The sequence below is a fragment of the Phascolarctos cinereus genome, unplaced genomic scaffold (genome assembly GCF_003287225.1).
Source record: "Phascolarctos cinereus isolate Bilbo 61053 unplaced genomic scaffold, phaCin_HiC Scaffold_726;HRSCAF=1367, whole genome shotgun sequence".
Lineage (NCBI taxonomy): Eukaryota > Metazoa > Chordata > Mammalia > Diprotodontia > Phascolarctidae > Phascolarctos > Phascolarctos cinereus.
This window is the reverse complement of record NW_027556098.1, coordinates 49,904,695-49,921,779: the sequence shown is the minus strand read 5'-3', so window position 1 is coordinate 49,921,779 and position 17,085 is coordinate 49,904,695. Positions and strand designations below refer to the sequence as shown.

Sequence of the window (17,085 nt, the reverse complement as noted above, 5' to 3'; positions counted from 1 at the left end):
GGACTGTGTCACCTTTTCTGTTTCACAAAGTGCTTGGCAAATAAAATCGCTTAATAAATGCTTTTTCATTTCATCATTCAAAGATTTCTTTCTGTTCTGTTTTATAGTTACTAAGTAATTGTAAAAGTCCTTGGTTGAACACCTCTTAAGTATTACCTCCAAAGTGTATTTGCTAGTTTTTACTCTATGTATTTGGTGGTTGGTTGCTGTTTGAAGTATCATCTCTTAATTTGGTAGGGTTTTATTTCCATTTTCCATTTTGCTTTACACAGATATTTCCCAGTAGATACAAGGATACTGCAGACTAAGCAGCTGGAGAATACCCCAGTCTCCAGGAGCACATCATCATTGGACCATTTAAAAACCTACATAGCCCTGCTGAAATCTATTCTTCCGTGCAGATTAGACGTTACTCCCTACTTTCCCCTCCCCAACTCACTACAATTCAGCTAAAGTGTCCAACTTACTATTCCTGCTAATCCCAGCCCCCATCTGTGCTTCTGTACAGGCTGTTAAGCCTATGTCGGCTACACTGGCATTTTGAGAACTTCTCGATCCTCTCCTAGTCTTAGCTCAGGTGCCAAATACTTCAAGCAGACACTCCTTACTGTCTTGGTTGTTAAGACTCTTACCTGCCCCCTTCCCAAATCGCTCTGTTTTATTTGCCTTTTATTCAATTATTTGCAAACATGTTTTAATACCAATGGAATGTAAGCTCTTTAAGGGCAGGAACTGTTATCTTTTTATTTGTGTCCCTAGCATACAGTGAAGTGCTTGCCACATTGTAGGTAATTAATAAATGTTTGTTAATTGACATACACACACACACACACACACACACACGTCTGTGTATATGTATATAGAAACATATGTACATACATACCTACACAAACATAGATATACATATACATATATATATACATACATACATACATATACATACGTATATAAATGTAAGTGTTCTCAGCTAAATCTGGTTCAGAAGGTCTCTTTTTATAATATATTTTCCTTTAAGTTATGAAACTGATAGAAGAAAGGAAAAACCAAACCCACTGCCCCCCACAAAAAAACACAAAGAAATTGGCAAAAACAATGAATTTTTAACTTCTTAGAATGCAGAATTTTTGTTTCAGGTACTTCTCAGACAATTTGGAATAATAATCATTATGCTTAGTTCAAATGTGTTTAAATACTTCAAAAGGCATAAATTGTTTACACATAATTGTTTACAACCATAATTTCTTATTTTTTGCTTTTAAATTGGTGACTATTATTAGCTCTTGAGTTCTCATGAATCATACTAAAGACTTACTTGAAAACACTACACATGGGGAAAGATACCACTACACAAGCCATATTCAAAAGCAAACGTTTCTGAACACTTTGAAACCATGTGCATTGGCACTAAAGGAATATGTGCTTTGCCCAGAAAAATGCATATAATTAGTAAATGAAGAATAATTTTTCTCCAGTGCAAAGAAGACATTTCATAATATTAAAATAATTGTTGAATGGCTCTACAGAGTGTTTCAAATTAGAGATTAGCAAGAATCTATTGGAAATAAATGAAATAATTAAAATTAATACTTACAAAACTGCTTTACTCTTTATTGCATTTTCTTTTTTTAATTTAATATTTTATTTTCCCCAGTTACATGTAAAAACAATTTTTCAACATTCATTTTTAAAATTCAGTTCCAAATTCTCTCCCTCCACTGTTCTCATTGAGAAGGCAAGCAATTTGATATAGGTTACACATGTAATCATTTTTGCTCTTTATTCTAACATATACTAAACAGACTGAACATACAGAACAAAATCCTATACAATGACTCAAAGGAGAAAAAAGCTGCTCATCAATACCATTTACAATACAATTTACTTACAAATTTTTTTAAAACGTGGTTATCTTTTATCTAGGTCAGAAGTACCAGCCATCCTCTGAACAGGTTTATGTTCAAGAGCAAAAACCAGAGCACCAAACTACTTTCTAACCCTTCTTAAATAACACTGAAGTGATTCCATTATTTATCAAACTCATTTTTATTAATTACTCTTATGGTTCTCCTCTTGGTTGGTCTTTTTCATGAGTATTTCTGGCAAGGGCATCACCATCTTACCACATCACACATGTTCACAACTTCGAAGTAATTCTCAATTCTTCTTTCTGCCTCATTCCACATAGCCAAGCAACCGAGGAGCTTGTTAATTTTACCTCCATGACATTTCTCGCCACTCATGTCTTTCTTACCACTCACAAGGCAATCTGCTCTAGTTCAGGCCCTCATCACCTCTAACCTGCATCACTACAAAAACCCCCTTAGTATTATTGCCTGAACTGTCCCCTTTTCAATCCGTCCTCTACACAGCTACCAAAGCCATAATCCTAAAGCACACATCTGATCATGTCATTCTCTTACTAAATACCCTCTACTGGATTCCTATTTCCTTTAGGATCAAATATTTTCTTTTCTGGCATTTGAAATCCTTTCCAATTTGGTTCCAAACTAGTTTTCAGGCTCTTTACATATCATTCCTCTTCATATGTTCTTTGATTCAGCCAAATTGGATTTCTTGCTGTTCCTCATCCATGATAGCCCAACACTCATTTCTGGAACTGACTCTCCCTCACGCCCTCTATTCTTGGAACCTCTGGTTTCCTTTAAGGCTTCACTCAATTGCTACCTCCTACCACTTAAGGCCTTTTCTCATCTTCCTTGTGTTCTAGTGCCTCCCTCAAAAAAGACTGCCTTGTATTTATTTATTCTGTATGTACCTATATGAGTGTGTGTTACCTCCTCCTAAATATAAGCTCCTTGAGAACAAGTACTGTTTCATTTTTGCTTTTGCTTCCCCAGTACCCAACACAATGCATTGCACATTGTAGTTGCTTAATAAATCTTTACTACTGAGGAATGATTATTTGTCTTATATATATATTTATTCATTGTTTAGATATTTTGGATATCAAACGCATTATATGTATATTTATACACAAACACATCCACACAAATACTTGCATATGACAAATAGCCATTCCCTAAAGAGAAGTGGTCAAAGGACGTGAACAGTTCTCAAAAGAGGAATCTCAGAGTATTCAAAACCACATGAAAGAATGTTCCAAATCACTAATAATAAAAGAAGTGCAAATTAAAGCAAGTCTGAGATTTTATCTCATATAGTACAAACTGCCAAAATGTCCAAAACTGGAAATAACTCAAAGACGTAGGGTTGCAGAAGGATCTGTTATTATTTACTTGTTTCAGTGGTGTTCACCTCTTTAGGACCCTATCTGGGGTTTTCTTGGCAAAAATACTGGAGTGGTCAGTCATTTCCTTCTCCAACTCATTTTATAGAGGAGGAACTGAGGCAAACAAGGTTAAGTGATTTGCCCAGGGTCATACAGCTAGTAAATGTCTGAGGCCGGATTTGAATGCAGAAAGATAAGTCTTCCCAACTATAGGCCCAGAAGTCTATCCACTGAGCTACGTAGCTACTGTTGTGGAAGGATAGGTACACTAATACATTGTTAGTGGAGTTGCAAAAAGGTTAAATCATTTTGGAAAGCAATTCGGAATTGTGCAAATCAACTGACTAAAATGCTCATACCCTCTGAATCACAAACACCATTACTGGGCTTTCACCCCAAGGAAATAATTGATAAGAAGAAAGTCCTCTATACACCAAAATATTTATGGCACCCCTCTTTGTGATAGCAAAGAATTGGAAATAAAGAAGATACTCATCAATTAGGGAATGGCTAAACAAACTGTGATACATGAATGTAACAGACTGTTACTGCGCTGTATGTGATGAATATGATGATGTATGTGATGAATAGAGAAGCATGGAAAGACCTACATGAACTGATGCAGAGTGAAGTAGGCGAAGCCAAGAAAACAATACACACACTCCAACAATGGAAAGAACAAAGCACCAAAAAAATCAAAAGTAAACATAACAAAACCATAAAGATCCAATAGACTAGACGTAAGAAGAAAGCCTGACCTTCCTCCCACCACTGCGGAGGTGGAAGGTCCATAGGTGTTACACATTGCACATGTTTTCAGACTTTTCTCAATGTACTGATCAGTTGTGCGAATTTTTTTCCCTTCTAAAAAAAAATTCCAACTACTTGTTATATGGGATGATTCTCTGGGAGGCGGAGGGAGGAAGGACAGTGGGGATAACTAGTATGAAGTAAGAAACTTTAAGACATCATAAAAACTCATTAAACAAACATTTTTGATATCTAAGCACTAAGTTGAATGTCGGATCCTATTCTTTACCCATTGTGCCATTTTGATGCCCATATGATGCCCATATGCTCTAAAAGTTTCAAAGAACCAATGAGAGTTTTCATCCAGTTCCTGCTGGACGCTGTAGTGTCAGGAAACTCAGTTTTGAGGTACTTCTGATTTTCAACATCTACCTCCCTACAAATTCAATTCACTAAGAAATTTGCTATTTACTAGATATTATAATTATAAATTTTATCTATCCTTTTCTCCACATTGTAGGCAGGAAGAACAACCACATTCGTCTCCTACATAAATATTTCAAAAGAGCTATCATGTTGCCTATAAATTTTAGCTTTTCCAGACTAAATGTCCTCAGATTCTTCACCTGCCACTGCTCAGCATCCTCTGGACATGCTCCAGTTTGTTGATGTCCCATCTAGGGCACTCAGAACTGAACATAATAAAGGTGAGGTGTGGTCTGATTGTGATAGGGTACAGGAGAATTACCACTTACCTTACTCTGGACAGTCTACTCCTGTTAAAGCAGTCTACTCATTTTATTAATATGATAACATCAATAGCATTGCTGACCCTTACCTGATTGATGCTTGGCCTTCCCTGTTTCTTCTTTGAGGTAGTGTCCAAACCCCAAAGAGAAGAAAATCTGCTTCTTCTCTTGCTTGCAGTTCTGGACATGGCCTGAGTTCTTCGTCTTACACCAGTCTCACCTGTGCGTGCTGCCACCTGATAACAGCAAAAGAGTTTCTGAATCAAAGATCAAGAAGATAATAATAATGCTGCTGCCACTACCACCATATTTATAATTTTAGTATTTACATAGTGCTCACATATGCTAAGCACTGGCCTAAGCACTTTACAATTATTATTTCATTTGATCCTCACAACAATGCTGGGAGGTAGATGCTATTATTATCCCCATATTACAGATGAAGAAACAGAGGTGAAAGAACTTGTCCAGGGTTACACAGCTAGGAAACGTCTGAGGTTGAACTCAGGTCTTCCTGACTTCAGGTCCCATCCTTTAACCATTGTGCCACTTTGATGCCCATATGCTCTAAAAGTTTCAAAGAACCAATGAGAAATATGCCCTCCCAAGGAACTCTAGATTTGAGCTACTTGTTCCTTGGTTGAGATACTTCCAAATAAACCTCTCACTGTCAACACGCCTATCTGAGGAATCCAATACATTATATTAAGGACATTAACAAATGCTAGGTGAAGGGTTTTGTGATTCAATCTAGAACTGTGAGATATGAATTTGAGGAGGAAAAATAAAGGCATAAAACAGTTTCTTTCTCATTATGGAATAATCAATGCTTACTCAAAATATAAGCTGAAAAAATAATTGAGTTATATACAAGGCTTTAGGTTCTGGATAAATATTTAAATATTTTTCATCAAAAAAAGGGGGTGGGGGAGAGCAGGGAAGGAGATACTTCAGACTTGAACTTTATCCTAAATGTTGTAATCAAGTCCCAAGGGTTTCAGGTGAAGTATGACAAGCCTGAATTGGCCCACCCATTGGCTTTCTTTTGTGGGGGAAAAAAAAAAAAGGGAGCAGCAGGAGAAACAAGTTTGACTTGAAATAAAAGACCAGAGTGAATATCCTAGAGCCTGCTTTTAAATAGTTGTTCATGCAGGTAACTCCCCAAACATAATTGCTACAGAGTTCAGGGATAATGTATTGCTGGGTAACAAAAAAGCCTACATGGCTAATCTACATTTTGGTGAAAAGTTTCACTTTACTTTCAGTGTTGATAGCATAAATATAACGAAAGGACCAGGAAGAAAATAAAGAACTGGCGTTGAAACGTTTCTATTTGCATTAAAGCATGAGCAAGATTCCTTGTCCCAAAGGATAAAAAAGCAGGAAACACAGCTTGTGCTGCCTGAGAAATAGTCATTTTGAGGGGGTTAAGGGAGGTGGTTAGCACCTACAGGAAGGCCCAGCTCAATGCACGTCAAAAATATGGTCACCAACACTTTTGCAGTCACCCATATAATTCAGTGATAATTGACTACTGTGTTATGAATTAAACAATTCATACCCCTGATGTTAAATAAAGATTAAATTACGAATCAAAAACCCTCAAACCAACTGGCTACCCAATGGCTCTTCTACCTCTCCAATTCTGTAACATCTCAATTGTGATTTGGCCATATTATCTGAATGATGATGTCAATCTCTAGGGAGCCTCAAAAGAAAATCTGTTTTAGCCCCGAATATATAAAGGTCCTATGGGTTGAAATGGGCAGGGTTTGACAAAGCACACTGAACATCATTATCCACATCAACAGAGAGCCAGTCTGAGACTATTGAGATTCCACATAACAAATGACCCCCAAAAAAGGAAGAATACAGAAGGGAAAAGTGGATGGGAAGGATCAGAGATAGCATGTATCATATTAGAGTTGACGAATAGTAAATATTTACAGCATTGCAGACAAATGGTTACTTTTTTCTAAAACATCTCTAAATTTAGATTCAGAAAGTTGTTGGTATTAAAGGTAAGAGTTGTAATAGGAATACATTTAAACATATAACAAAGAGTGCAAATATTTCTCTTAACACCCATTCAACTGGCTAATTAAATCAACTTAACAGATGGGGAACATTCTAATAAACGATGAGTCTAGAGGACTCAAGATGAAATATACTACCTGTCTATCTCATGTCAGGGGGTGATGGACTTAAAATGAATAATGAGATGTATATTTTTGGACATGACTAATGTGGGAATTTGTTTTGCTGAACTATGCATAATCGTTATGAGAGTCTGCTTTTCTTTTTTTCTTTTTATTGTTCAAATGGGAGGGGGACAGTAGAAGGGAGATATAAATACTCATAACAATAAATAAATCAATAAATATGTTTATTTTGTTTTGTTTCTTTTGTATAACAAAATTTTTAAATAGTTGTTCATGAAGGTAACTCCCCAAACATAATTGCTACAGAGTTCAGGAAAAATGTATTGCTGGGTAACAGAAAAAAGCCTGCATGACTAATCTACATTTTGGTGATGTAGCTATACAATTTGTTCCACTGAAATCTAAATTCTGCATTAAAAAGATAAGTTGCAGGGGCAGCTAGGTGGCACAGTGGATAGAGCTCCAGCCTTGGGTCAGGAGGACCTGAGTTCAAATCTGACCTCAGACACTTGACACTTACTAGCTGTGTGACCATGGGCAAGTCACTTAATCCCCAATTGCCTCACCAAAAAAAAAAAAAAGATAAGTTGCAGAAGATTCTGGGAAGATGATGAATTAAGTCAGAAAATTCCACGCTCTCCAAATTTCTCCCACAAACAAGACAGAGCATCGCATCAAAGTTAGCAACAAAAATAAAGGTCGGGGTGAAGCAGCTGTCTTCACACAGCTTGGGAGGACCTTAGGAAAAACCAGACCTCTAAGAGCAGAGGTTTGGCCCAATTGAAGTGCAAATACCTCCAGGAAGACTTGGCGGAATCAACAAGCTACAAGCCCTGGCGGGGCTGGGTAGAGGCAGCAGCCCTAGTCACAAGAACTTTTACCTCAGACAGTGTAGGTGGGGGTCAGACAGCTGAGCAGGGGGAAGATTGTAGGACCCTGCACTGCGGTGGGACACCAGGCCCAGCTGTGCTGACCTGATGTGGTCCCAAGCTGCAGCTGTGGGGGAGGAGGAGGAGGAGCAAGCCATACACCCCATGACTGTAAGGCAAAGAGGTGGGGACTCTGCCGGCTGTGGGCACTTACTGGGCAACAGAGTCCCTGGTTTACACTCCAGGGCAGAGGGAAGCACTGAAGTTGGCTGCCTCTGGGGGGACTATAGGAGCGGGAGCATTTGTGGGACAGCTGGCTTGGGGTGCAGAAGAGTGTCCAAGTTGGGCCCCAGGACAGAGCTCAGAAAATAACAGTGAGAAGGACCTGAGGACTGGAGCAGAATTTCCCATACTGATTACAATAAAACTGCTAAAAATAAAATGAAAATGAAAACGAGAAAGTAAAGGAGAAAAAACCCAACCACTGATGACTACTGTGGGGATAGAAGATCTGGGTTCATGTTCTGAGGAAGATAGTAAAGTTAAAAAGGCCACTCTTCTTCAAAGAGAAAAGTCAAATGGTCACAAGCCCTTAAAGAGTTCTTGGAAGAACTTAAAAAGGACTTCAAAAATCAAATAAGATTGAGGAGAAATTGGGGGGGGGAAATAAGAGCAATGCAAGAAAACTATGAAAAGAAAATCAACTAACTGGGAAAAGAGATTTAAAACTTAAGGGAAGGGATAAGGTAAATGGGGCAAAAAGGATAAGCAGTGCAGAAAAATAACATGGAAGGAAATACATAACTAGTAATTATAACTGTGAATGTGAATGGGATGAATTTACCCATAAAACAGAAATGGAGAGAATGAATTAAAAATCAGAATCCCACAATATGTTGTTTAGAAGAAACACAATTAAAAATGAGAGATACAAAGTTAAAATAAAGGGCTGGAGTAGAATTTATTATGCTTTAGCTGATGTAAAAAAAATGGTCTCAGACAAAGTTAAAGCTAAAATAGATTTAATTAAAAGGGATAAACAGGGAAACTACACCATGTGTCACCAATATTATGCAATATTATTTTAGAAATGCTAGAAATAGAAATAAAAGAAAAAGAAATAGAAGGAATCAGAATGGGAAATGAGGTAATAAACTCTCTTTTTGTAGACAATTTGATGATATAGTTGGAAAATCCTAAAGATTCAACTAAAAAGCTGAAACAATAATTTTAGCAAAATAGTAGAATGTAAAATAAACGCATATAAATCATCAGCATTTTCATATATCGCCAATAAAACCCTGCAAGAAGATACAGTAAGAGATATCCCACTTAAAACAGTAAACACTATAAAATAAGTGAATATGCTTGCCAAAACAGACCCATGAACTACATAAACATAATTATATAACATTCTTTATACAAATAAAGTCAGATAAAAATAATTGGAGAAATATTAATTGTTCATGGGTATGCAAAGCCAACAATAAAAATGGCAACTTTACCTAACTAACCTATTTATTCAATGCCATCCCAATTAAATTACTAAAAAACTAATTTACTGAGTTAGAAAAAATACTAACAAAATTCTTTTAGAAGAGCAAAAGGTCAAGAATTTCAAAGAAACTAATGGAAAAAAATGTAAAGGAAAAAGGTTCAGCAGTACCAGATCTTAAACTATATTATAAAGCAATAAATATCAAAACTATCTGGTAGTGGCTAAGAAATGAAAAAGTAGAACAGTGGAACACAGCGGATATATAATACAGAGTAGTAAAGGGTTATTTTTACACACACACACACACACACACACACACACACACACACACACACATTCTGTTTGACAAATGCAAAGATTTAAGTTTTGGGGCTAAGAATTCATTACTTGGTTTAAAAAAATGTTAAAGATGCTGGAAAGCAGTCTGGCGGAAATTGAGCATAGACCAATATCTTAAACCATTTACCAAGATAAGGTCAAAACCGCTACATGATATAAATGGAGACATCACAAAAAAATAAGAAGAACGTGGAAGATACTACCTATTAGACTTAGGGATAGGAGAACAATTTATGAATAAATAAGAGATAGAGAGCTTTCTGAGGTGCAAAATGGATAATTCTGATTACATTAAATTTAAAAGGTTTTGTACAAATAAAACCAATGTAGCTAAGATTAGAAAGAAAGCAGAAAATTGGAGGGGGGGATTCTCTGGACAGTCTCTTAGATAAAAGTCTAATTTCTCAATTATATAAAGAACTGTCAAATTTATAAGAATATGAGTCATTCTCCAATTGATGAATGGTCAAGTGATATAAACAGGGAGTTTTTTGAGGAAGAAATCAAAAGTATATATAGACATATGAAAAAAAAATGCTCCAAATCATTATTGATTAGAGAAATGCAAATTAAAAGAACTTTGAGATATCATCTTACACCTATAAGATTGGCTAAAATGACAGACCTTCTTCAACTGGGGAATGGATAATATTTATATAATTGTGGTATATAATATATATATGTATATTATATACGTGTATATTTTATGTGTGTGTGTGTGTGTGTGTGTATATGTATGTATGTGTATATATATATACACATATATATATAATTGTGATGGAATATTACTGTGCTATAAGAAATGATGAATGACATTGGGCATATGTGGCTAGAAAAAGAGAACACTTGGAGATATAATAATTGTCTTCAACTATCTGAAGTTCTGCCATGAGAAGGGATCAGATTTGCCCTCTATTGCCCCAGAAGATAGAGATAGGAGAAATGAGAATAAACTACAAAGAAGTAAATTTATGTTTGATGCCAGGAAAAGCTTGCTAACAATTAGAATAGGCTGCCTTTAGAGGTGCTGAGTCCTTCCTCTTGGAGGTTTTTGAGTAGAAACTGGATGACCACCTGGCAGGTATATTAAAGGAAAGTTCCTTTTTTGTATGGCCTGGACCAAATGGCTGCAGTGTGCTCATCCACCTCTCAAATTCTGTAACATCTTTTCAGCTGCACTTCATTGATATTATTTGAATAATGATGCTAATTTAAAGAGAACCTAAAAACACCTCTGACTGAATTACAGCTCTGTATTCAATTGACGGGTGCAGCTGCTTCCACAGTTTCTACCCAAGTAACATAATAGACTAGAAAAAGCAAAAGACTAATTTAGTCCAAAAAGCTCTATGGTTCAACATCCAAGTGTGGGAATGGTATCCATGGTGACTCTACATTGGGATGCGATTTCATAGGAAAAGGGTGTGCAAGCATCTATTTAGCCTTTACAATTTCATATTAGCTTTGAAAAGTAATGAACCCCATCAAGACTGAGGCTTATATAATAAACCCCAGAATGTGACTGAGTAAAGATTTGCATTCAAAACAAAGCAGAAAAAGAACCAGAAATTTCTATGCAATAGTAACATATGAATGCTGGGAGACTCCTGTCAATTCCTTCTAGGGATTAATGATTAAATTGAACATTTTAAACAACAACCACTGACCATTAAAATAAAACTTACCAGGGCATGAAAGGAGGATACAGAAAAAATTCCAAGGCGGCCCATGGCTACTTTGGTTGGTCGACTGGCAAAAGCAAGTAGCCTTTTAGGGTTTGGCAGCTCCCCTCCTTGTAGGCTAGCTAAATAACAACGGTATCGAAATAGATCCATTTGGAATTGTTCAAGATTTTGCTCCCAAACAAATATCTACAACAAAAAGAAATGGAGGGAAGATGAATACACAAGGTAACATGTTCCATTCTCAATCATATCAGCAACTTATCTACCCTTCAAATTTCCAAATATAAAGAAATTAGGTATTTTTATATTTCGAGATTCTTTTTCTGAAAAGACTTGATGCAGTGAAACTTCAACATGACTATTTACTTTCCTTCCATTCTCCATTATATACTTTTTACTGACTGGTATGAAAAAAGAGTTAGGAGCCCTAGCCTTTAGACCAGAAGTAGAAAAAAGGGAAGCTGAAAAAAGACCACTATATTCTTGTATTTTTAACTCAGTATGGACTTGTACCCTTTTTATATCAAATAAAATTATGTGTAACCTTGGTTGATTTTTTTTTTTGGTGAGATTTGTTTGGGACCAAAAATAGAGGATAACACAGTATATCTGTGAAAGACAGAAAGGGAAGAACAGAAAAACCCATAAGCATACATAGATAGTAACAGAGATTCAGAGAGGGGGAAGAAAGGCCAAAAGAAGGAATACAAGGGACCAGGAAACCAAACTAAATAACTCCTTATCTAAGAAGCCATAGCACCTATTGTGATGCTGAGGCTTGAAATGTAATACAATATAATAAAGGGAAATTATGGTTACAAGCAGAAGGCAACATTTTGGCCCACGTAAGCACTGAAGTTTCAAAGCATTACTAAAGAAAAAAAAATAGCCACGAAAACTCTTCTTTAAAAATGGCAAATATTTATGTTCTATTTTAATTTTACCTTCTTTTTACAAAAAAAAATTATGCATGTTTCAATGTCTTTAGACATAACAATGAAAAAAGACGAGTTATCTTGACCTTCTGTAAAGAATCACTAAAAGGAAGCAATTCTTAGAATTAGTTCGACAACCTATGAACTCAGACTTCAGAGTCATCCTATATCATGAAGCTGCCCAAACCTCAGTCTAGGTACAAATATGTTTTGATGGGTCACTATAGCATGGAGGGACATCTACTTACATTATATATTTAGATACATTTATTATTTAAAATGCCTTCTACCTTTGGTTCAATAGATTTATCTACTCAAATTTATTAAAGGGCCGAAAATTTACGATGGCTTCTGAGCCAAAAAACCAATAAAGGGAATAAAATCTCAACATTTACAATAAAGCAGGCCTTGTTTTCCTCAAATAGTGCATCACTTGGGATAGTGGGGAGCCTTCTATTGGATTTTGCCTTAGGTAATATCATTCCCATTTAACTCAGGAATAAACAGCCCTGATCAAAGGGTGAGGAAAACTGGCAGTTAAAATAATGAACTTAGAAGTGAGCAGAACCAAGAGGACTTTGTACACAATAACAGCCATGTTATGTGATGACTAATATTGTTAAACTGAACCCTTCTCAGCATTACAAGGATCTAAGACATCTCCAGAGGCCTCGGGATGGAAAATGCTGTCCACATCCAAAGAAAGAACTATGGAGGTAGAATCACTATCACTTATTTCTACCTTCTGTTGAGTTTTGTTTCATCTTTCTGATCGTTCTTCCTATTGATTTTAATTTTTACTTACAACTTCACTAATGTGAAAATATGTTTAATAGGAATGTAAATGTAAAGCCTATATCAGATTGTGTGCCGTCTTGGGGAGGGTGGGGGGGAGAAAAATTTTCAACTCAAAAGCATATGGAAGTGATTGTTGATAAACCAATAAATTAACAAAATTTGGGGAAAAAATAATGAACTTAGTATCTAGGCTAAAAACCACTCATTAACTGATTTTTCATAATTTCATTAGCAGCAAAAACTTTCAAAAGACCTAAGGATTTCACCTAAATAAATTTAAGAAAGGTTACCTGATCGAGTATGGTTTTCTTTTTCTTGGAATCAGTTACTGAAGACAGCTGCATATCACCCATTTTCTTCATCTTCTCATCCATATCAATCTTTTGTTCTAGTTTTTGATCTCTGATTTCAGGAGTCGGAGAGTGTCCTCTTTGTGGTGCTGTCTTGCCACAGCAGTTGCACAAGCAGAATGGATTGCAGTGATCCAGTTTTCTAACTCAGTCTGGCTGATGGTCTGTATAGAATGGAGAGGCAGCAGAGAAAGCCATATTTTATGTAGCTATCAGATACAAACCTGGACTCATCAGAAGTCATTCTTCTGATTCTCAGAATACAGGTCTTTAGACACAACAATGAAAAAGAGAAGTTACATTGACTTTTAGTAAGGAATCACTAAAGGAAGTAGTTAATTCTTAGAGCTGGTTCAACAACCTATGAACTCAGGCTTTGGAGTTCAGTATATAAAGATCCTACATCATGAAGTTGCCCAGATTAATAAGTACAGGTGCAGATATCTTTTGATGGTTCAACATAGCTTGGAGGGGTCCCTGAAGCCTTGAAGACTATGGTGACTTGAAAGGGAGTAGAGTACAAGCCCTGGGTAGGTACTACCAAATTGGGAAGGCTTTAATATGAGCTAAGTGACTGACCAGATTACTAGCAGATTGGAAGAATTTAGTGATGAATTCTTGGTTACAGCAACATATGGAATGAAGAAAAATTTCAAATGACCCTAAGCTCTATGTAGCCCCCTTCTGCTTCTATGAAGTGATAAAGAAGATAGAAGCATAATAAAGGCAGAGGCTAGTAAAGTTTTAAAATAGCCTGCAAATACTTGTTAATATTCAACATATGAAATTGTTATCTGGTGAAAAGTAGGACCATAACAAAACCGACACTTTCTCAATAAATGAAACTAGAACATAAAGAAGTTGCAGCTTAAGAAAATGACAGGCTTTTTCTTTTTGGTGAGGCAAACTAGTGAATTCATAGTTGGTTTATTTTTGTGTTTTCAAAGATAATAAGAAACATTTCATGGAAAACTCAGTCATTCTATCTTGTAGATCTCACGAGAAGCATAAGCAAAAAGCTTACCATGAAGATAATTGCAGCGTATGATTCAGTATCTGCTGTAGAAGATTAACAAGCAGAATAATAATTTGACAAGGTCCTTCAAACCAAGGGAACATTTTCTTTGATATTTAGCAACTTCAACACAAAAGCAGACATGAGGAAGATGACATAGACATGGTTCAGAGTTAAGAAATTAAAAGTTTATTTGTAGACTACTCAGCAACCTCATGCCTTTAATTGACAAATATATTCTTTAAGAGAAATGGAAGGGTATAAATGTAAAACACTGAAAAACAACAAAAATGAAGTCAAATATATCATAACAAACATAAAACTGATTTGGAATCATGTAAGAATATGTGTGTTGTCAGTCAATAAACATCTATTAAGCACCTACTTTTACATACCAGGCACTGTGCGTAGAACTGGGAATAAAAAAAAAAAGGCAATTAGGAAAGAGCTCCAAGTCTAATGGGGGAAGAGTAGAAGGTGGGATTTTAACTGGAGCTTGAAAGACACCAGGGAAGCCAGAAGGCAGAGATGAGGTGGGAGCACATTCCACAAATGGGGAATAGCCAGTGAAAATACCTGGAATCAGGAGATAGAGCAGCTTGTTCAAAGAGGAGCCACAAGGCCAGTATCACAGGATTGAAAAGTGTGTGGTAGAGTAAGGAGGTGTGTGGGGTGTAAGATGAAAGAAGAATGGAAAGGTAGAACGGGGACCAGATTATGAAGAATTCTGAATGCCAAACAGCAGATTTTATATTTGATCCTGGAGGTGATAGGGAGCCACTGGAGTTTACTGAATTTGGGCAAGGGTGGGGTGGTAGTTACATGGTCAGACTTGTGTTTAAAGAAGATCACTCTGACAGATGAATAGAGGGTGGATTGGAGTGAGGAGAAACTTGTGGTAGGGAAACCAACAAACAGGCCATTACAATAGCCCAGGTATGAGGTGATGAGGGCCTGTATCAGGGTGGTGAGGGTAACAGAAGAGAGAAGGGGATAGATGAGAGATGTTATGAAGGTAAAATCAACAAGACTTGGGAACAAATTGGATAGGAGGGGGTGAGAGAGGATGAGTTAAGGATGACATCTAGGTGGTAAGCCTGGGTGACTGGAAGGATGCTAGTACCCTCAACAATCACAAGAAGTTGGGAAGAAGAGAAGGTTTGAGGGGAAAGATAATGAGCTCAGTTTGGGCCATACTGGGTTTAAGATGTCTATTGGACATCCATTCTGAGTTGTCTAATAGATAGCTGGAGATGAAAGACTGGAAGTGAAGAAGTAAAGGTTGAAGAGTAGAGACCCACTTCTTGGATGTGAATTACCATGTCTCAATGGGAGTGAAGAGAGAATATAGGTCCTTCCTACCAGTTTCAGGTTAGGTAGTTGTCATAGATGGGGAAGTAGGCCTTCCCTATATCAGCCTCTGGGGATTTTGGTTATGGAGTGTATAGTGTCACATAGGGAGATGGAAGGCCCTATGCTCATATCAATTCTGTGGAAGATAGTATAGGTTTTACCAGCTAAGTATTGACATTTAGGGGCTACAGAGATGGATGCAGTAGCAGGGAATCCAGGTAAAATGGGAGGCTGGAACTGTATGGACATCATGCGTGTCAGTGATTCCTGGGCTTTTCTGCTATGGGAAGCAATGTCTCCTTCAAACCTACTCTTGTTCCCTTCTCCTTGTCATTGATTTTTTTTTTGGCAAGGCAGTTGGGGTTAAGTAACTTGCCCAGGCACATACAGCTAGTAAGTGTCAAGTCTGAAGCCACATTTGAACTCAGTTCCTCCTAACCTCAGGGCTGGTGCTCTATCCACTGTGCCACCTAGCTGACTCTTTGTCTTTGAAGTTTTTAATACAACTGAGGGATCCTTAGCAGAGTTATACATTATTCCACTATCTTTACCAAAAGTCCAATTTGGTTATTTTTTAAGAGCTCTTCATCTCTCCTCTCCAAAAAAGGTTAATGGAAATATGTTCAATTCATATATCTTAACATTCTAGGCTCTTTAAATTTTAGCTTCTATACCTAGAATTACCTCAGCATTCCATAACTATTTAAAACCTAGTTAAATATTACCTTGTCTTGTGGTTGTCATCAAAGGCAGTTACATTAGAAAGAATTTTTGTTCTTGCTGGCCTGTCTAAATAAAGCAGCAGTAAGTACCAATCTCTATTTTTAGGCTAAATCAATTTCCAGAGATACACAATCCATTAAAATATCTTTCCAACAAAATTGGTCCTTATTCAGGGGAATAAACTATGCTGACATGAATGCAAGCTGCCTTCTGTAGCTAGTTAAGCAATTAACAGTATTCCGGAATATTTTATTTAAAGGTTTCAGGGTTAACAAATCACCAACATACATAGCAGAATTTCTCATTTGACAAAAACGCTTTACATCACTTTTTCCAATCCATAAATTCCAGCACCCTGGAACCCACTTCAGGAAATTAGATTAATTAGTAATCTTACAATATCTTCTTTAGGGTAAGTTTAATTAGGGCCTTTATGCCTGTTAAAGGGAGTGTCATCGAAATAAATTCTCTTGCCTCACAGGTGGGGCACGAAAGAGCAAGTATTTCTCAGTTGTACCCTCTGGACTTCTATACCACTCTTCACTCTTCAGTGAGGAAATAAGAGATAGGCAGAAATGGGAAGTTTTATAATTGTCTTGGCCTGTTAGT

The 17,085-nt window shown here is 36.7% G+C and overlaps 1 protein-coding gene across 1 annotated transcript in view; it reads right to left on the bottom strand.

Moving 5' to 3' along the window:
- The window catches only part of TIAM1 (TIAM Rac1 associated GEF 1), a 243,823-nt gene that overhangs the window by 80,971 nt on the left and 145,767 nt on the right, over window positions 1–17,085 (bottom strand). The window contains 4 exon segments of the mRNA XM_078146537.1: window positions 4,839–4,985; window positions 11,303–11,488; window positions 13,326–13,432; window positions 13,435–13,549. Of these exon segments, the coding sequence (XP_078002663.1) occupies window positions 4,839–4,985; window positions 11,303–11,488; window positions 13,326–13,432; window positions 13,435–13,549 (555 nt within the window).